General features: G+C 39.8%; 3 protein-coding genes across 3 annotated transcripts; 2 read left to right on the top strand and 1 right to left on the bottom strand.

Annotated features, from left to right (window-relative positions):
- Positions 1–2,796: 2,796 nt before the first annotated feature.
- Positions 2,797–8,354, top strand: LOC146672504 (nuclear factor 7, brain-like). Its single transcript, XM_085386391.1, has one exon. It carries the CDS (start codon positions 3,019–3,021, stop codon positions 4,393–4,395), a length of 1,377 nt encoding a protein of 458 aa, XP_085242517.1. The 5' UTR covers positions 2,797–3,018; the 3' UTR covers positions 4,396–8,354.
- A 4,362-nt stretch (positions 8,355–12,716) lies between these two features.
- Positions 12,717–15,753, top strand: LOC146672503 (uncharacterized). Its single transcript, XM_085386612.1, has 6 exons — positions 12,717–13,156; positions 13,466–13,716; positions 13,912–14,102; positions 14,236–14,329; positions 14,511–14,704; positions 15,325–15,753. Exons 1-6 carry the CDS (start codon positions 12,959–12,961, stop codon positions 15,510–15,512), a joined length of 1,116 nt encoding a protein of 371 aa, XP_085242738.1. The 5' UTR covers positions 12,717–12,958; the 3' UTR covers positions 15,513–15,753.
- LOC146672502 (uncharacterized) lies at positions 15,591–18,184 on the bottom strand. The gene is made up of 6 exons (XM_085386516.1): positions 17,711–18,184; positions 17,320–17,448; positions 16,920–17,113; positions 16,276–16,423; positions 15,976–16,180; positions 15,591–15,895 (listed from the first exon to the last, which is right to left on the bottom strand). Exons 1-6 carry the CDS (start codon positions 17,918–17,920, stop codon positions 15,591–15,593), a joined length of 1,191 nt encoding a protein of 396 aa, XP_085242642.1. The 5' UTR covers positions 17,921–18,184.
- Between the last annotated feature and the right edge of the window lie 4,025 nt (positions 18,185–22,209).

The raw sequence follows: 22,209 nt of genomic DNA, 5'->3' as shown, positions 1-22,209 counted from the left end.
TCTTGATGAGCTGCCGTGTGTTATGGGTCCAGTTGAGTTCCTCACTGATGTGGGTGGTGAGGAACTTGAAGGTCTTCACCCTCTCCACCTGAGTCCCGTTGGTGTGTGTTGGGGCGTGCTGGTCTTTCCTCATCCCAGGTCAATAATCAAATCTTTAGTCTACTCAGCATTTAAGGAGAGATCATTTTCCAGGACACCAGCTGAGCCACCTATTCCCTTTAGGCCGTCTCCTTTCCACCAGTGATCAGGCCAACGATGGTTGTGTTGTCAGCGAACTTAATGATGGAGGTGTTCCTCCTGGAGGGGACACAGTCATGAGTGAAGAGGGTGTACAGGAGTGGACTGAGCACACAGTCTTGGGGAGTCCCTGTGCTCACTATCTTTGTACCTGATGTCCTGGTACCAACTCTGCCTGTGAGGAAGTCTAGGACCCAGCGACAGAGGAGGGGTGTCAGTCCAAGAGGAGAGAGCTTTTCCACCAGTCTGTTTGGGATGGTGGTGTTAGATTCTGAGCTGTAGTCTAAACAGCATTTGAATGTAGATGTACTTATTTTTGAGGTGTGAGAGGGCTGTGTAGATGGCTGTATTAACGGCATCTTCAGTAGAACGATTCTTCCAATATGTCCAAGGAGCTTGCAAAGAAAAGCGTCTGGACTTCTTTAAGTTACTTGAAGACGTTTCACCTCTCATCCGAGAAGCTTCTTCAGTTCTAAGGTCAAATGGTGGAGACTCTCAGGTGGGGACTCTACACCATTTGACCTTAGAACTGAAGAAGCTTCTCGGATGAGAGGTGAAACGTCTTCAAGTAACTTAAAGAAGTCCAGACGCTTTTCTTTGCAAGCTCCTTTGACTACGATGACCTGGATGACTGAGAACCTTCACAGACATTCTTCCAATATACAAATTGCAGAGGGTCTAATGTGTCCGGGATGGCTTCTTTGATATGGGACATGACTATCCTCTCAAAACACTTCATTACAATAGAAGTGAGTGCAATTGGGCAATAGTCATTCAAACAGATTATGTTGTTTTTCTTGGCGAGGGGCACTATGATGGTGGACTTGAAGCATGTGGGCACAGCTGACCATGTGAGGGACAAATTGAAAATGTCTGTAAACAACTCAGCCAGCTCTGAAGAGTAGACCCTCAAAGCACGGCCAGGGATGTAGTCAGGGCCGGCTGCTTTTCAGGGGTTAGTCCTCCTCAGAACCTTGCATACCTCAGCCGAAGTCAGAGTGAGTGAAGAGCTCTGTGCTACCTCTGCTGATAAAATTCCTCTGTTTTGGTTGGTGTTGAGGGTGTTGAAGCGAGCGTACAACTCAGCTCATCTGGTAGCGTTTTGCAGCTGACTGTGACTCTGCTGCTACTCTGCTGGAAATCAGCGATGTGTTGCAGGCCCTGCCACATGCGTCGGGATCTGGTGCTGATACCAGAGCTTGATGAATGGCCCCCTCCATATCCTCGGTAAAGTAACTGATTTTACAGGTGGGTGGAAGGATGGTAATGGGCTCAGTTGTATCTGTGTTGGTGATGAATTGATGTGACAATCCATCTAGTTTGGTGTTGCAGGGATCTGGTAGAGTAAAGAACAACAACAACAAAAAAACAGTAAAAAAAAAAAGAAAGAAAGAAAAGTAAAAAGAAACAGGGACCCAAAGGCATGACAGGCTGCAAGCCATTTGATAGTTCTTAAGTACGTTAAGTTTTGATGGTTGGTCCAAATGATGAAAGATTGTTCTGTCCACTCTAACAGAAGACACCATTCCTCAAGGGCCAACAGTTCTCGCTCACCAACATCATAATTTCACTCAGTAGGGGTTGAACCATGGGAAAAAAGGCACAGGCTTGTAGCATCAGTTGAGGCATCAGCCTCAGCATTGAATGGTTTGCTAGTGTCTGGATGAGTCAGGATGTACAGAAGTGAACAGATGTTTTAGTTGCCTAAAGGCTGAGTCTGCCTCAGGTGACCAAGTGAAAAGGATGTCCGAGAAGTGGGCGAGCTGCAGGCAGAGCGACTGGTGGATATAGAGAAAGGTGACAAACTGGCAAAAAGGAGATGTGGATGCTGGTCTTAAATAATGCTATTACATCAACCATGATCTTCAACAGGTAAGCGTTGCAGGTGCACTCATGAATGAATTGTAAATGTGTAATTCTTAAACATATTTAATGGTAATAAACGAAATTTCTGAGTAAAATAATCAATGAATTAATGTAATTGTGCTTTAGGGAATAAACAGCAGGACTTAAACTCAAAGATTAATTTCCATCTAGAGCTGTAGTTTTTCCCAAAGACAATTTGATGTTGGTGTTGGTCTGATGGAAATGTAGCTGCTGTTACAGTAACAGCTGGTTCTTCAGTGAGAGGAGCAAAAAACGCACATCTATGATCCATTTGAATTTTTTGGTCTGCAAAAAAGTGAATACACCTTAACAAAACCTGTGTTTGTGTGACTGCATTACACTCCCACTGCTAGGGAACCTGAACAATAACCAGAACAAAGTCTGAAATAAAAGCTGCCAAACAACTGCACGACTGAGCCACGCTTTATTTTATAGAATTAACAAAAGGTTTTATGTTGTGACATGTGAAGGTGAAAATGATGCAAAACCTGTTTAATAGCTTTTGACCTGAAGGCAGGATTACAGTTTAACTCTGGAATGAAACACACCTCAGTCACAGGTGAAACAGCAACATTTTACTCCTCCCCTTACGTCACTCAAATGCAACAAACCAGGAAACAGGAAGTTCTTTGTCCTCAGTAAAGAGAGACGCACAGACGATCAGACTGAGCTAAGACCAAACTAGCAGCTTCCTCTGAGTGAGTCCAGCTACAGGAGAGAAAAGTGGAAAACTCCAACACTGCTGCTTCAAGCTGCTGACGCTCCACACACTGAATGTGAGTTTGAGCAAAAACACGGCTCAAAGGAAGTTACAGTGAAGGTGGTAGAGGAGGGAGGGGAGCCAGGACTGACTGTACTTCCTGTCTGCTGTTTTCAGCTTCACTCACAGACTCAATGGCTTCTAGATCAGAGGAGGATCTCTGCTGTCCGGTCTGTCAGGAGGTCTTCAGAGATCCTGTTCTTCTGTCATGTAGCCACAGCTTTTGTAAAGACTGTCTGAAGAGATGGTGGAAAGAGAGACCAACACACGAGTGTCCAGTTTGTAACAGAAGATCTTCAAGGGAGGATCCACCTTTTAATCTGGCTTTAAAGAACCTGCGTGAGTCGTTCTTACAGGAGAGAGATCAGAGAGCTTCAGAGGCTCTCTGCAGTCTGCACTCTGAGAAACTCAAACTCTTCTGTCTGGACCATCAGCAGCCAGTGTGTGTCGTCTGCAGAGACTCAGAAAAACACACCAATCACAGATTCAGACCCATCGATGAAGCTGCACGACAACACAAGAAGGAACTTCAGGAAACTCTGGAGCCCTTAAAGAAGAAGTTAAAGGTTTGCAAACGAGTTCAAGTGAAGTTTGATCAAACAGCAGAACACATTAAGGTCCAGGCCCGACACACAGAGAGGCAGATTAAGGAGCAGTTTAAGGAGCTTCACCAGTTTCTAGCAGAGGAAGAGGAGGCCAGGCTGGCTGCACTGAGGGAGGAAGAGGAGCAGAAGAGTGGGATGATGAAGGAGAAGATGGAGGCTCTGAGCAGAGAGATAGCAGCTCTTTCAGACACAGTCAGAGCCACAGAGGAGGAGCTGAGAGCTGAAGACATCTCATTCCTGCACAACTACAAGGCTGCAGTGGAAAGAGTCCAGCGCTGCCCCCTGCTGGATGATCCACAGCTGCCCTCAGGAGCTCTGATAGACCAGGCCAAACACCTGGGCAACCTGACCTTCAACATCTGGAACAACATGAAGGACATGGTCTCCTACACTCCTCTCATTCTGGACCCAAACACTGCTCATCCAGAACTCATCCTGTCTGAAGATCTGACCAGTGTGAGATATGGAGGAGAGAAGCAGCAGCTTCCTGATAATCCAGAGAGGTTTGATTTGTTCTACTCTGTCCTGGGCTCTGAGGGCTTTAACTCAGGGACTCACAGCTGGGATGTTGAAGTTGGAGACAGTAAAGGGTGGGAACTGGGTGTGTTAGCAGAGTCTGTGCAGAGGAAGGGACTGATACAGTCTGGATTATGGAGAATATGGTTCTATGAAGGTAAATACTCAGCACGCTCACCATCAGCTCCATCCACTGCTCTCTCAGTCCAGAAGAAGCTCCAGAGGATCAGAGTGAATCTGGACTGGAACAGAGGAAAGCTGTTGTTCTCTGATCCTGATACTAACACACACATACACACCTTCACACACACTTTCACTCACAGGATGTTCCCATATATTCAAACTTTGCGTAAAGTGAAGGTGTGTCCGTTGAAGGTGTCAGTGCACTAAAAAAAGAGCATGTTGGATTTACTTAATTCATTAGTGGACATTGGTTGCACACATTTTTTTTTGCTTTGGCAGAAACTTACACAACTTATTTAAATCAACACACCTGATTCATATTCAATAATACGGAATATTTTAGTCCTTCACAATTTTGTCATTTTATTGCAACACTATTCAATAACTGTTACCCCAATACTACTTGGTGACTTAAATACTACATGTTGTCTTCATATTACATATGACATGTTCAACAAAGTCTAGAGTCTGGCTAACATAAAAATTGAATGGATTTACAACAACTACCATTCTCCTATCTTTATCCGGGTTGTAGGGCTTACGTTGCGATAGGTTAAGCCGCAGGGTACACCCTGGACAGCTCTATCACATAGAGATAAACAACCATTTGCACTCACATTCATAGGCAATTTGGAATAACCAACACACCCAACTCCAATTGTGTGACTGTTAACTGTGGGAGAAAACCAGAATACCCAGAGGGAACCCACTGCAAACTAGCCAGACTGTGGATTTGAACTTAGGACCTTCTTGCGGTGAGGTAACTGCCCTAAACACAATGCCACCATTCCAGACTTAATGAGAGCAGGAAAGCTATAATTACAAGGCTTGATGCAGCTTTTTCTGTAGGTTTTTGTCCTGCAGTTTGAAATCTTGTGCGATCTTGTTGATTTCATGAGTCCAGCAACTAACCACTCTTCTCGTTTGGCTCTTGGCGAAGGCAGTCGCACTTTTCTCCTCTCCTCCTCTCCCTTATCTTCCCTGCTTAGCCTCTTGTGTCCTTGTCTTGTCTCGTATGTATTACTTTCTCTGGAACACTCTCTCACAGTCTGTGTCTAAAAACCTAAAAGAGAATTAAGGATTTGATCAACTGGTCTCTGAATGCTATTGACACCCTTTTCTCAACAAGAAGTCTGGGCTTGGGAGAGCCCGAGTGCCCTGGAGGGACTTTCCCTGCTGAGTACACGATGTCTCCATGCAGACATGGAGGGTCGTGTGCCTGGCGGGACTGTCGATCAAGGACGCTGAAGATATCTACCTATTCGGAACCATGCAGGGCATCCTGCGTGTGGCGAATAAAATTTGAACTTGAACTTACTAGATTGTATCATGTCATCTCAACAAGAACAAATTAAGTTGATGAATTTCATATAGATCCTACATGATTTCATTACGTTCACCACAAAAACATGAAATTATTTTGTTCAAATTATAAGTTCGATTTTTGTAAATGTAAGAACCAACCAATTTCCTTTTTGGTATACCAACAAAAGTAGAGGTGACTGCTTGACTTGACTGAGATGGATACCTTCCTCAAACCACAATCTGAAGCTCACGAGTGGAAATTGCATGCGGTGTTGGGAGATTTAGCATTGTTACATTACTGACTTATTTCCCTCAAACATGATATGAACAATTTTATATACCCTCTCTGCATATCATGTAATTTCTACACTATATAGTTACACTTAACTTTAACCCTTTAAAGCCGGTCGGAGCGGACACGCTCCATTTTGCGTAACTATTTTAAAATACCGGTAGGACTGCAACCACGTGAGCTAGCGCAATATTTTTTTTTGCATATGAAACCGGAGGAGTTGTACTTACATCTTATGCCATCAGCTTGTCCTAGGTCACAGTTTCCTTCCACATATAGCTTTGCAAAAACTGCATAAAAAGCACTTGCAGCAACGAAAACATAATATTCCAGAAACACACTTTGCCGATCCGATCAGCTGTTCATAACACTTCCTACGTCCATCAGCGTGAACTGTCGCATGTCCGCCATGACCTGGCCGAAACTGGAAGTGACGTCATTTTGCGGAAATGTAGTTTTTTACCATCAGGGCCTCAGGGCCTATACTGGTGTTTTTAAAAGTTATGTTTGACTTTATGACTTTCTGTGTCGTTTCTGGGATGCTTAGGACTCATATTGCACTGCTGGAAATAGTTTATTTTGATGCATTTGCTGCTTTTTTGCAAATTTGCATTATAATATTTATTTTGGTTTTTCCTGCAGTATATGAAAATTGGTGTATTTCAAAAATAAAACTATAAAGACACTCAAAATAAGTTTCCTGTGGTGGGAAACAATTTTGTGCAACTTTTTTGTATTTACAGTTTTGAGGGATAAGCCTCTTAAATTTCTCTAACTACAAATATATGTTAAAAAACCAAAAACGATTTTCAATTTTTTTGTAGTTTATTGCACTTTTTTGCAATTTATGTAAGTACTATGCACTTAATGCATGCATATTATTAAAATTTGGGCTATAATGGTTGTATTGATGTATAGCAACTTGAAATGCTCCCAAAAATGGTTCCACAGCATGTAAAAATATAATATAAGCTCTGGCGGACTTGGTTCTATGGTAGGTCTTAAAGGGTTAAAGTATAAGGCAATTGTGTTGAATTCAGGCAAGATGCTTACATAAATTCAAGAGATGGCCAATCCCTTTTTTGAGGATGATGATATTTCTAATGTTGTTTCCTGTCAGTGAGTTGAAGCTGTTAAACTGCAGCTGTCCTCCTGCTGCCTCGTTGTTCCAAAGCTCTTTGTTTCTCTTTTAGTTTCACTGTTTCTTTCTGTTTCTGCTGTCCACCTTTTCACATGGAAAATCATTTCACTGTTTCTCACTGAATGACTCCCCAAACTAGATTTGAAATTCTATCAAGTTTCTAATCATTACAAGTGATTCATGTTTCTATTTGATGTGTAAATGGAGATGATTTAGTTTGCTGGGATATGGACTGACATGTGTTGAATGGGAGGAGCAGTTTGTTGTTGTCTTCTTGTCTGTTTATGACAACAATAAATATGTTGTTGAAACAATGATTCATGTTTAACTCCATATATGAAATGTTTCTGATCTTTGAATTCTGTTTGATTAAAGACTTTCTTCATGACACAAATGAGATTTCAGTGTATTAATAGAACTAAATAAGCTCAGAGTTGAAAGGCTGGAGTATTATGTACGTGCTTCACTGTCAGGATCTTCAGGGGGATTCAAAGGGAAACATCAAACTGCTGTAATGAGATAAACTTGTATAAAAGGCCCCAAAGTTCATAGAATAGTTTTATTGGTGTTTATAAGTTTATATAAGTTCATTTAATGTTCAGTCTTCTGTCAGTTTGGGCCAGCCCACCTTCTAGTGACGATTAATAAGGTGGGCAGTTTAATGTCGGATGAGCAGTGTTGGTCCGGAGGGGGTGCACTGAATGGGGAATGTTATGTGTGCGTAAATGACAAGTAAGTATTGGCCTGTGTTGTATTTTGCCATTGTTTGTGTCAGTACTGTAGTATGTTACCATTTAGGAGCTAATGTAGTCCATAGTTGGAGTGGTAGGCCACGCATGCAACGCGTGAGTTCACCCTCATTTCATATGCTAATTTATGTTGTTAGCTTACCCCGGTTTAGCTTTGTTGACGCATGACGGTCGCTCGTATGTCCATAACGTCATTCCTGTGTTATCAGACCTTCTCTGTATGTTGTATGTGATGCTTGTGATTGTTTACTTTAAAGTAGCGGAGTTTGTAGCGAACAATTAGGTACGAGGATTAATAAAATAGCAAACATAGTTCGACCGGAAGTATGGCGTTCCTGCTTGCCCTTCGCAATAAGAGCATTACAGCTGATTATAATGCGGACGCTTTACTTTTTTTTTATATTATAACTATCGGAAGTTCCTATGTCCCCACGGTAACTTAACCTCGCACTAATGCCGTTTAGTTGCATAGTGTGAGCAGTTTGAAGTGTACTATATTTTTGTGATCTTTATATTTAATTATGTTAACTATATTGTATTATGTCTGTATTTGAGTGTTTTACTTGTCTATTCTCTTTATTTATCGTTATTTCCATTGTTTATTTCCTTTGTAGAAAACCACACACACACACCTATGTACACCCGCTGTGTTTACAGCCCCAGAAATTGAGTGGTGACAATAAAGTGCCTCAAACCTCAAGCTCCCTTCTTCTCTCATACACTGGGACAATTTGGCCTTCAGTGGTGATCTGGCCGACACACCGGGGTGACCGTAGTGCTCAAAGACTGAATCAGTGCCACAGCCGTGCCTATCTTTGATATCTCCACTACAAAACTAGTTGTGCTGAACACACTTATCACACTTTGTCTCCATCCCGGATCATCAGAATATAATGAACATGTGTGAAGAGCCGACAAATGCTGCTCCCCTCTCAGCATGATGAGCTCCAACCTTTGTTAACAGGAAAACAGGAAACATGAGGCAGCTTTCAGAGACAGTAACCAACTGTGGCCACAAGATGGCAGCAGCTGATCTGAGATCCTTTATTGGACAGAATGATTCTGCTCTGTGACGTCATCATATATATATATATATATATATATATATATATATATATATATATATATATATATATATATATATATATGCATTTATTACTTGCTGGACTACTGTAATTCATTATTATCAGGATGTCCAAAAAACTCACTGAAAAGCCTTCAGCTAATTCAAAATGCTGCAGCAAGAGTCCTGACAGGGACTAGAAAGAGAGAGCATATTTCTCTTGTTTTGGCTTCCCTTCATTGGCTTCCTGTTAAATCCAGAATTGAATTCAAAATCCTGCTCCTCACATACAAGGTCTTAAATAATCAGGCCCCATCTTATCTTAATGACCTTGTAGTACCATATCACCCTATTAGAGCACTTCGCTCTCGCTCTGCAGGCCTACTTGTTGTTCCTAGAGTATTTAAAAGTAGAATGGGAGGCAGAGCCTTCAGTTTTCAGGCCCCTCCTCTGTGGAATCCGACGGAGTCCGGCACAGTGGGGGTCAGCCATGTCTCCGTGAAGCACAGAATGTTGCAGTCCCTCATGTCACGTTGGAAGGTGACTCTTGCTCTTAGGTCATCGAGCTTGTTCTCCATGGATTGTATGTTGGCCAGTAGGATACTGGGCAGTGGTGCGCAATGCGCCTGCTGTCTCAGTCTGTTCCTAATGCCAGCGCGTTTCCCCCGGCGCTTCTTTGTTCTACGCCTCGGATGAGCGCCCCGTCCTTTGTTGTTCTCCGCGCCGCGTAGAATCTCTGGCGGCCAGGATGGGTCGGGTTTAAAATTGTCCAAGATTAGATGTGCAACCTTGTCACCGATGTTTACAAGTGATCTGCTGTCGTATACTATAAGATTAGAGGATTTTGGGATGTCAACCAGGGCAAAAAAAAAGTAAAAAACAAGAAAAGTGGATAGTCGGAGCAGAGCGGTCAGGAAGGCGTCTGGACATGGCCGCGCCATCTTGAAAAGTTTGTTAAGTTTCCCCCTGTCCCTCTCTGCCATTCCACCACTCCAACATAAAAGAGAGCAGAAAACCCAGGTATTTATACTCCTCCACCATTTCAATTGCCAAATCCTGGATGTTCACTGGTGTAATAGGGGGTGACCTCTTGCTGAAGTCACTCACTAGCTCCTTCATTTTGCTGGCATTGATGCGATTACTGTGTATCAGGTGTCACTGCATGGTTATTTTTAATTTATATTTTAGGTTTTTAACAGATTTCTGTTCATTCACACATAAACATATTTATTTTATGTATTTTTGTATTTTAACTTCCACTTAGTCTCAGTAATAAATTAATGATGTAAATCTCTAATAAACAACACTGTAAAGTTCCAAAATAATGGACTTGTTCATATGCAGCATCTTTTCTACTCTCCCTCAGCACTCAACATGCCTCATTCCACACATCTATACAATCATTTCACAACTACAACATTTCTTCTATCATAAATTGACACAGAAGGATCCATCAGAGACAGAGCAGCCAGGGATTGAACCACCAACTTCCTGAGCTACAGCCACGCCCAATGTACTGAGCAGACAACTCAGGAATATTTTGCTGGTTGTTTGAATGATGATCATGATTTAGGTTTAGGACGACTTAAAATTTATATTTTAGTGAATACAAAAATTATTTTTAGCTGACCCTGAAGACCCTGGAGTGGTTGTTTCTGGCTCAATTTCGGCGCCTGGTGAGCTCATCAGTGGACCCACTTCAGTTTGCCTACCAACCTAGCATTGGAGCAGATGATGCTGACCCAATGCTTTGTGGACTGGTGCCAGCTGAACTACCTCCAGATTAACACCAGTAAAACCAAGGAGCTGGTGGTAGACTTCCGCAGGCACAAACAACCTCCACTGCAACCACTGAACATCCAAGGTATGAATACTGAGGCTGTGGACAGCTACAGGTACCTTGGTGTTCATCTGAACAACAAACTGGACTGGACTCCTAATTCAGACGCCCTTTACAGGAAAGGGCAGAGTCTCTACCTGCTGTGGAGACTCAGGTCTTTTGGAGTGGAGGGCCCACTCCTGAAGAGCTTCTATGACTCTGTGGTGGCCTCAGCTATCTTTTGTGGTGTGGTCTGCTGGGGTTTCCAACATCTCAACCGGGGACAGGAAGAGACTGAACAGGCTGATCAGAAGGGTCAGCTCTGTTCTAGGATGCCCTCTGGACCCAGTGGAGGTGGTGAGTGACAGGAGAACGGCGGCTAAGCTGTCATTCCTGATGGACAACATCTCCCACCCCATGCAGGAGACTGTGACAGCACTGAGCAGCTCCTTCAGTGGGAGACTGCGGCACCCACGGTGTGGGACGGAGAGATTTCGCAGGTCTTTCCTCCCCACTGCTGTCAGACTCCACAACAAAGACTTCAACTGATCAAACACACACATCCACACATGTGCAATAAGACTAAGTGCAATACTCTTTTTCTGACAAAGTTGTATTTTTACTCAGTTACATATAGAATTTGTATTGTATTTTTATCCTGTTGTATATTTTATTCTACTGTATATAGTATTTTATTTTATTCTATTCTGTACAGTTTTGTATTCTTATTGTATTCTATTTTTTGCTATATAACCTTTGCACTGTAAATTGGCCTGCATTTGTATAGCGCTTTTCTAGTCCCTAAGGACCCCAAAGAGCTTCACACTACATTCAGGCATTCACCCACACACATTCACACACTGGCGATGGCAAGCTACATCAAGCTACATTGTAGCCACAGCTGCCCTGGGGCGCACTGACAGAGGCGAGGCTGCCGGACACAGGCGCCACCGGGCCCTCTGACCACCACCAGTAGGCAAACATGGGGTTAGTATCTTGCCCAAGGATATTTGGCATGCAGCCAGGAGGCAACCTGGGATCGAACCACCGACCTTCTGATTAGTGGCTGACCTGCTCTGCCACCTGAGCTACAGACACCCACTTCCTGCTGTGGCAAAACAAATTTCCCACATGTAGGACAAATAATGCTTATCTTATCTTATCTTATCTTATCTTATCTTATCTTATCTTAGAAGCTTAAGCGTTCCCATCCCTGAGATTCAGTGACAAACTCTACAGTGTCCTTAACGCATGGAGACAAATGACGAGCACAGACTCAACAATCCTTCCCCACTTAATCCTACTAACAACTGCGCCTGTTCCTAGAACCACGCCTGAGTTAATTTGCTTTGTTTTTTTTAAACTTATTAACAGCTTGATTTTCCTAATGGTTTGCATGTTGGTGAAGCAGAATCATTTTAGCGTAACCTTGCGTGTGTTTCTTTAAGCATCGAGGCACACCATTTACAGAATTCCTGGTTTTTAAAAAGCACAGGTATGGTCACATGGCCAAAAATACCATAATATTTAGTTTTGGGAGTGACACCACTTCCAGCTACATGTAGTTGTTTTATTGTCAATAAAAGTCTTTGAAACGTGTTAAATAAAAGTTTAATACTTTGATGCCACTGCAAAAACGTTTCATGACTGTATAGAAAAAACCTGTTGCGTCACAGGTTCTGTAGAACATATCTGCAAGTCCACTTGCTACCTTTTTGTAAATTACAAATAGGAACACTTGAAGACATTTACATATACAGTATTCAGTTTGAAGCATTAAATTAAAACATTTTCCTGCTCAACAATTTTTCTTAAGATCTCCAATCAGAGAAGCTAAGGGGATAATCAATAAACTGGTCAGAGCTCAGAACATACAATAATAGTTTAGATAAAAGTGTGTTTCTACAGAGAGGTCACTCCCTTCTGCTTTCCTCATTTGACAGTAAAATATATGAAAAGAACAAACAAAGACCTTCTTAAAAGTCAGCTTCATGCCTGTCTGAGAAAAGTGTATAAAGCATGTAGTGAGGGGTTTTACAGTCTTAAAACATCTATAATAAATGTAAAAAAAAAATCAAGTTGGTTACTTCATGGATTTCACCTACCCCGGGTTATTTTTAAAGCGTAACTCCTGCGATAAATGAGGGACTGCTGGGTCCGTGTACTTTTCGGTATTTGAAGTTTTGTTTCAGAAACCAAAACGAAAAAACGATATTTAAAAGAATTTTCATTTTTTTAATTTTTGATAAAGAATAAAATGGGCGAAAATAACTTGTTTTTTCATTCGGTGGTAACAAATAGCCGTCATACACTTAAAATTAGACGTGCTTTTTTGGATTTCTTCGTGATTCAAATAATGAAAGTATACTAGCGCAAAAACAAAAAAATAGACGCATTTTCAATGTCTGAAACGGGAAGTACTTCTTCTGCGCGTTTTTTTATGGCGCGCGCACACCGTCCCCCACACAAGAGATCGACGGCCTTAAAGTTACACTGGAATAAACAGAGGATGGACCATTACGTTGTTTTTAGGAAAACTAAGAGAGTGACACTCCGGGACGAAGACATGACTGCAGAAAAACTGGGTCGCATCTTTCAGGTAGATATGTAAACTTCGCAAACTTTGCTTTCAGCAGTTTTTTTATGAACGTTATTGTTCTTCCTTACTGCGGAACGGCTAACGTTAACATTTGGTGATTTCATGTAGGCCTACTTTTACTAATACTATGTCTAGCCGTCTTCATTGTGCTAATATGTGAATTGTGCACATGTGCTAATGTGTAAATAGTTATTCATTGACTTTTACCGGCTACTAGCTAATAAGTAAGCCTTTAGAGCCTATTAACCGTGTGCACAGGAGTAACACGTTAGCAGAGCAACGTGATTTACGGAAACTTTTCTTAAACAGGTATCCGCGCATACTCTGTACATCACGGATGATTCAAACGTGGCTATGTTCCCCGGTGCGGTCTCTGGTGTTTTCAGCGCATTAGACCTTACACCCAGAGGTCACTATGAAGACATGGAGTCAATTCCAACAGCAGGTTCCAGCGGGCAGCGTTTTGCATTTATGCGAGCACCAGCTGTGGCAGCGTCTGCACCTTCACGTTCACAGCAGGCTACTTCAAGTTCCCCTATGTCCTCCAAAACATTTCAGAGGTAGGATGAGTCTGTGTTCTTGAATATTAAATTACAGAACAGGCAAAATAAAAAGAAACATAAGGTGCATGGATAGTTGAATTGTTAAGAATAGCAAAGCTGTTTTAGTACAATTTGCCTATAGCAATCACTGAATGGATTTGTGGCCTGCTGTCTTTTACAAGATATGTAAAATTATTATGTTTTGTTTTACAGATCAGTGTACTTTGCAGATGTAGTTGGTGGGAGGTTGATTCCCAATAGAATGGTGGTTGTACGATTCCTGGAGTCTGAGGCTACGCTTCAAGGGATAGTAGGAAAAGTGCAAGATGCCATTGGTAATTACAACCCAATAATTTTGACAGATGCACAGGGCAATGCAATTCTGGAGTCGGAGGGCACAACAGGTGAGCCATAATATTACAGCTAAAGCCCATATCTTATGGAGAGACATGTCTTACCAGACTCTTTGTAATATTTATTGGGTAATATGGTATTGGCTTCTAAACAGGTTTCTTTGGTTTTGTTTTTCATCTGTAGGGTCACAGTACTGGAGACAAAATGCACGAAAAATTCTTGCTGTGCCTGAACAAGACTTTAATTGCCTCCAGGGAACAAAGAGGAAGAAACTGAGGTATGTGAATAAATATGTATATACTATAGGATGAACATCAATATAGAAGAATTAATTTGATTTAAATCCTATAATAGCAGTAAGACATCACTACATAAATCATCATCTATCAGTAAGTGATGTGATGTTTCTTTAAGCCAGTAAGTAGCTTTGACATCTGATTATCCATTTTTATTTGTAGCAGCCGTAAAGATGATGACAGTGCCAGTTTGGGAGAAGTGAGTGACAAAATAGAAGAGTTGGTGTTGGCATCTCAAAGTCTGCCAGCTGTCACAGCAGCAATCAAAGAGCTCACTGATCTTGCAGTTGCCCAGAAAGTCACAACCCCCAAGCTGCAGACACTCAAGGAGGGATTTAGCTGCGTGGTTTGTATGAGTATGTTCAAATGTTGCTTAGTAAATACATTACATCTACACTAACATTTTAATTACAATTAAAACAATGTCAAACCACATTCAATCATTACTTTGGACAAACATTTTTTTACCAAACATAGGCTCTTTATTCAGCAGTGTCCATTTAAATACTTAGGCACAGACAATCAAGATGCAGGTCTACTGTAACATAACATTCAAAAGTTTACATGCACATTTAATTTGGGTTCTCCTTGCAATCTTGACTATGAAAGTATAGCTTTTCAAATTGATTACAATGTCAGTATGGGTGACGGTACACTGTTCACAGTAATGTAAAACTAAAAAGTTCACATTTAAAATGGGACTGTAGTTGCATATATTGAATCAAGTACCTGTAACTTTTTCATTTTTCTTGCTTGCTAATTGAGAAAATGTACTGATTTTGCCCCTCATCAATTATAGACAAAAATATAGACAGGGACTTTCTCAGAACAGCGTGAACAAGAGGAATTACAGAATAACCAAAAATATTCTGCATGCTGTCTGTAAATTTATGTCAAGACTGACTTTGAACCTATAGTTTGAACTAAATTCAACATAAATGGATAACAGTCTCACTTATCTGATTTACTTTTGCAGACATCATTGAGGATCCAGTGTTTTCACTGTGCTGCAGAAGCATTATTGGCTGCAAGACATGTGTGGAACAGTGGCAAGAGACATCACAGCACTGTGCAAAATGCAGGGAGAGTAACAACGGAGTTCTACAAATTACTGGTCTAACAGCTGCATTTTCTGTATTGAAATCTTTTTTTGCAGAGGAGTAATGTAGTGTGTACACACAAATGTTTACAGTCAGTTGATTTTTTTTTTGTCTGTTCTGTACAGTTTACAGATGCAGTGGTTCATACATTTCTCTGAGTTATGTTTATGAGACAGAGCAGAGCTTCTTTGTATGGCATAAAGTCACCATTTACGGCTCTAAAAAACAAATGTGAAATATCAGGATATTTTTCTGCAAAATGACTCTCTGTTCTAAGTTTGTCCTGTTCGGTTGTGAAGGGATCAACTCCAAAAGTCGAATATTCTTTGAGTGCAGATCCCAAGTGCTGCCTGTAAAGGTCTGCTGCTTCAAGTGCATTTGGCAAGAGCTCTGGAGAAATTCTTCTTTTACACCCATGTTCTGCAAAGTGATTTGGTATGCCTTTTCCTGTAAAAAATAGAGGAGGTGTTTAAATGTTCATTATCAGGGTTGTAAGCAATCTGACTTTTTTTTTTTTTTTTTTTTACCTGGGATTCTATGAGCATTCCATGATTCTACCACACTTGCAAGACCAATGTTACACAGCTGACAGGTTAGATTGGACACACAGTATCGCACAAGGTTATCCTCCATATCTATCTCCTCCTGGTCCATCAGCTGGAGTAGGGCAGTTTTTAGTGGGTAGTTGACACGGTTGTTGATTTCAGGCCAAATCCTTTCAACTGTGTGGTTCTAAAAGAGTTAAAAGAAACATGTCTTAAATGTACGTAGTAGTACACGTAATAGTATAAGAATTTCAGCTGATGTTAATGGTACTTAAATCTTACTCTTGTGGATGAGGTCTGTAAATAAGGCAGTCTCTCCTGATTGAAGCGATGATGTGACAGCATCTCTTGCATGAACAGTGTTAAATAAAATTCCTTTCCATGGTCTACTCGCACCTGGTCCCACATACCATAGGTGATCACTGCAGGTCTGGTACAGGAAAAATAAAGAACATTTATTAACTATTTTGCTTTAAGACCAGCAAAGGTGTTATTATTTTGAATGTATTCATTCATGTTTTTTTTGGGTAATATTTTAGTTGTAGTAGGACAACATATATTTCTTAAGTTTCTTTGCAATGTCACTGTCATGCTCAGACTTTAGATGTATGTCAGAACAATTGAAAGATATGTGGAAATCCAAGAACCTTGTTCCATTCATAAATGAACACTGATTAATTGCAATAAAGTAGTTAAATGATTCATGTGCAATTCCATTTTATTTATTTTTACATTAATAGAAAATGTTGATCAAAATGTTTGGTAAGTTCTTAATATATTATATTCAGGAACATAACCAGACCCATCTGTTGCATGTCTAATTTAAATTCAAATATTGTAAATTTGGGTGCAGCTCATGTCCAATATGACTAACATGTCCATCAAAACACTTAAGATGAAATAAATGGTTTGAGAGGTTGTATTACCTGAAAACATATTCATAGATGCTCAAGTTGTTTTTGATTGGCATTGTGGAATGACTCACAATCTTTTTACTGAATCCATCTACAGCTAAAACATGGGTGACTCCAAACATTACAAGTTTCTCGTTTTGGTCCAGGTGAACCTTGTGCCCCATGCATTCAGCATGGTACGGTGTGGGATTAAGATTCCGAGCTCCCTTACAAAAAAATCACAAAAATAAATGACAGCTGACTGGATAAAGGCAGATTTGATCATACGTTTGAGGAAGAGTCAAGTAACTGTTAAAGCAGGGCGTACATCTGTTAAACAGAATTAGGCCCTACCATTACATGATGTATATCACAAATATGACAAAGAACATTGGAATACAGTTCTAGTGGAAGATTAAATAACATAGGCTACCTGGCGTCTTGCTTCATGATAAGGTTGATGCACCTCTCTTAAAATTGACCCAATTCGTCCCTCTGCAGCATGTACCCCTTTTGTGGACAGATAGCCCTTCATCATTTTGCGGCCATATGTTGGGCCCACCTGTTTAAAATAAAAGATCATGCTACTACTAGAACAACAAATGTAAAGTAGCTTATTCTGAAAGCAAATGTGTAAAGCTAAAGTATTGTGCTAATTAACTGTACAAATACCAGTGAGAGACATCTTTAAAATAACTAACGTTACCCACCACCCGCAAGACGCTAAAACGCGCGGGCGCGCGCACACAGTCTAGACTAACCCCCTTACAACCCAGTTAAGACAACCATACACAGTCATAAGGTGAAGGAAGAAAGTACCTTACCTCATTTATAGCTTGTGTCACCTCAAGCTCCAACCGTGTGTCCGAGAGTCGACAGCTAGTGATTTGCTCAGCACAAAACTTTCTAACATTTCTCGCAGAAAATCCTCTCACTTCCCCGTGTTCATATGACAGACGCTCTGATATAATTTCCGATGACAGGCCTTGTTTTGCCATCTCCATGATCACGTCTGAGTATTTTTCCAACGTCATGATGTCCACACTACAGTGTTTGCCATAAGTTTGCGCATCACTTGTACAGGTTGTTGACCTACTAAAACTTCCGGTTCAGACAAAATAAATAAAGGGCCCTTTCTCGTTCTTTTTTCTTGGGTTTTTCGTTTCTGATGTGCGAAAGGACAAAATGAAAAAAACAATTGTTTTACGTTTTTCATTTTAGCTTTTTAAGTTGAGAATTAAATAAGTGTCTCATTTTCTTTTTTAAATTATACTTTCTGAAACGAAACTTCAAATACCGAAAAGTACACGGACCCTGCTGTATTATTAATAGTAGAGTCCGGGACATCTACTTGATCAACATCAACATTGATTATTATGCACTGTTATTTTTAACAACACTTTTTTCCACTACTCATGATGGGGCCTTCATCTGGGTCGAAATTTTCTCCAGGACCCAGGTGAGATTGACTACTATTTTCTTTTTAAATATTTATTTATTGCTATTTCACACATATTACGACTAATATGTAATTTCTTCTACGTCTTCTTCTGTTTTTCCGGCAGTTGGCAACCAATTTAATTACAGCTGGTAGTTGTACTCCCCTCTAGTGGTAGAGATTGTAATTGTTCTGCCCGTTACTAGCCCGTACTTTGAGTACTAATCAGGTGGAACCAGATAATTTTCCAGGCATACCTGATAATTTCTTGTGGCACAGTGGTTTGGAAACACTGGTATAGATCATATTTTAATAATAAACTGCTTAAATGGCATTTGAATGTGGTTAGGTTCTTGTTGTTGACTTATGTATGTATGTATGTATGTATGTATATATTGTACTATTCTTAGTTAGTGTATTGTCTGTCTTGTCTTAATGTTGGTTTATAATGGAGCACTGTAACAAAAAATAATTTCCCCCAGGGATCAATAAAGTATTCTGATTCTGATTAAATGCATTGATGTATAGTTAGTGGTCTTTTGGCCTCACATGTATTATGTCTGATGTATTATAATTTGGTGCTATATAAATAAAATTGAATTGAATTATTAGAAAATTATTAATGATAGATCTGCATCGAGCATCGAGGCACACCTTGAAACATGTTAAATAAAAGTTTAACACTTTGGTGCCACTGCAAAAACGTTTCATGACTGTATAGACTCAGAAAACTTGTTGCCTCAAAGGTTTTATAGAACATACCTGCATGTCCACGTGTTACCTTTCTGAAAATTACAGATAGGCCCACTTGAAGATATCAAACATTTACATATACAGTATTCAGTTTGAAACATTTTCATGTTTAACAAGTTTTCGTAAGATCTCCAATTAGAGAAGCTAAGGGGATAATCAATAAACTGGTCAGAGCTCAGAACATACAATAATAGTTTAGATAAAAGTGTGTTTCTACAGAGAGGTCACTCCCTTCTGCTTTCCTCATTTGACAGTAAAATATATGAAAAGAACAAACAAAGACTTTCTTAAAAGTCAGCTTCAGTCAACAGAGGAGAACACAAGCTGTCAGGTAAGTTATGCATCATTAATCCTAAAGTTATATTCTTGGATATGTTTATATTATATCCATTATTCTAAAACTTAGAAATGATGATTTAAACCGTTTTTAAGACATGATAGTTTTGAAATATTTAAAAAGTATTGAATAGAATTATTTTGGATATGCATATAAACTATATACTTATTAGACTGGAGAAGAGAAACCTTAAATGATAAACACTTGATAATAATTACAGTACAATAATAATCATGATGAGTATCTATTAAACAGAAGAATGGAAGAAACCTGTTTACTGCTCATCCTGCTGCTCTCAGGTCAGTAATATTAATATCTTAAACATTTGAAATGTAGCCTATAAACACACAGAGGCAGACTGATGTCATTTGGGTAATCAGATTACATGTACAGTTTTTTTTTTATTAACACATCAACCACAAGAACAGTCAGAAAATCTTTATCTCCCCCTACCACAACACCTGCATTAATGTAAAATTATCTTCCTTTGTTAATATTTTGTTGTTTTGTTGTTATTTATAATGATATCTATTGAACCAAATAGATTTTTAAGCTTTGGCTGTTGATTCGTGGCAATTCTACAGCTTAGGGAATAAATATTTTTTCTCTTCACTTCTTTTCCTCCTCATTCTTATTATTACTGTTATTAACAACAAGCCAGCGTAAACCTATAGTTTGTCCCAAGCCCAGACAAAATGCTGTGAGTTGCATCATTATTGACACCTGACGTCAAATCACTGCCAAATAAAATGTGGATAAGAATTGAATTTCCATACTGGATGTGCCCTGAGTTAACACTTGCTAATAACAGCGCCATTACAAACTGCTGGGCTTAGACAAAGGAGGAGGACAGGGAAATATGTGTAAATAGAGAGAGGTAAAGGCAGCGTGGTGTGTAAGAGTAAGGATTTTAAATATAGGGACTATGACTGTAAAGGGAAAGAACTGGCTGCAGATAATGAATGTACATACATTGGTATTGATATTAAATAAATTAGGAATTGTAAGTGTAATTAAAAGAAAATAGTGCTGCTAAATTAAATTAAGTTCATCTAACATTTTCTTTTATTTGACTTAGTTTAATGTATTATTTCTGATCAACTTAGTAGTAATCTGCTACTTAAAAATATCATTAAGTTTGACTTATTTATTTCTATTATATGGAGGTCATCTTTGAAAGGTTTCGATTCCTGGGGTCAATTTGACCACAAACATAAAAGACTTTTCTGAGCAAAGGAACTCGAGTAAAAGTAAAATGTCCTTGTCTTTTATCGATTGCTCTCAGGTTCTTGCATTAACATTATGCACAAAGTTTAACAAATAGTTTTTGATGTCGTTGTTTTTACTTCTGTTTTGAAACATGGCATAATGATTTTAAAAACAATTCATGAAAAAAAATAATGAATTTACTGGAGCATTAAAATGAAGCATGTATCAACTGCAATCTTTAAAAAGACTCAACTGACTTTTCTTTATTTAGCTTTTCAATGCTTTAAATGCATTTCTCTAATAAAAAGCTAGTGAGGAAATTTTCGGTCACAGTAAAGATTTAAAAAAATGCAATTGTTAGATAAGAGTCACAAGATGGTTAAAGCAAAGAAAAGAGAAATGTACAAATATACAAACCAGTTTTAAAAAGTAATGTCCAATAAATAGGGTTTTATATATATACAGTTGGGTTGAGAGTGATGTTGCACTTCAAAACTATAGTGGAAAAAGTTCCTCAAATGACTTACCAGTGAACAAAACAGGGGTTCTTATTAATTCATCATTCATCTTTACACAGTTCATGTGCTGATATAGCTCCAGTTACAGGAAATGATACTTAACTTATTAAAGGAGCTTGGAAAGAAAAGCGTCTGGACTTCTTTAAGTTGCTTGAAGGCACTTCACCTCTCATCTAAGAAGCTTCCTCAGTTCTAGGGTTTTGTGGCACATCCAGACATTCCTGTCTGTCTGGCCACATAATTTCATCTACATCACAACGGATATCATCCCTTGCGATGCAACGAGGAAAGTATCTCCTGGAGTGGCGAATCCACCCTCTGCATGACTCTGTAATGTCGTCTCATGCTGCATCCATGGCTGCTAGCAGGGCCTTCCACCTCCAGGCAGAGAAAATCTCCTCTTTTGGATTAAGGAATGGGGAGCAGGGAGGGAGAAGTTCAACCAGCATTGTGTCATGTGCTGCTAACCACTTTATGACCAGATGTGAGTGGTGAAAACGGTCATTATCCCACACAACAACATTCATGTTGAGTTGGCCTCCACCCCTCTCATTCTCAGGGACTATGTCCCTGTAAAGAGTGTCTGAAAAGTCAGGAGATGTTGTGTTTATATGGAACAAAAAGGGAATATGGGTGAGGATGCCATTGTCTGAGTTGGCTGCACATATTGTAACATTCCCTCCGTGCCAACCTGGGACATCAGTGGTTGCTGTCTGTCCAAAGCGATCTCTTCCACGCCTTCTGCCTTTGGCCAGATTGAAACCCGCCTCATCAACATATATGAATGTGTGCAGTGGTTCCCTATCCAGTGTAACATAATGCATTTTGCATGTTCTGTGAATATGGAAACAGAATTGCTAGTCTACTACATGAAACTACACAAAGTAAAACAGTTTACAGTGCTAAACATTAGAGTATACGAGACATGTTTTACCTGTACATACTGGTGACCGATCTCCTTCACTCTTTAACTTTTCCGTTCAAATGGCACTTTGTACAATTGTTTCATGCACATTACTTTTCTCTTGAGCACTCTGTCCATTATTGCAATTGACACAGATCCAATAT

This window comes from Rhamphochromis longiceps, linkage group LG3 (assembly GCF_057381845.1).
Source record: "Rhamphochromis longiceps isolate RC_006_pf linkage group LG3, R_longiceps_female_GT1.1, whole genome shotgun sequence".
In the NCBI taxonomy this organism is placed as follows: Eukaryota; Metazoa; Chordata; class Actinopteri; order Cichliformes; family Cichlidae; genus Rhamphochromis; species Rhamphochromis longiceps.
This window is presented reverse-complemented; position numbering and strand designations above follow the sequence as displayed.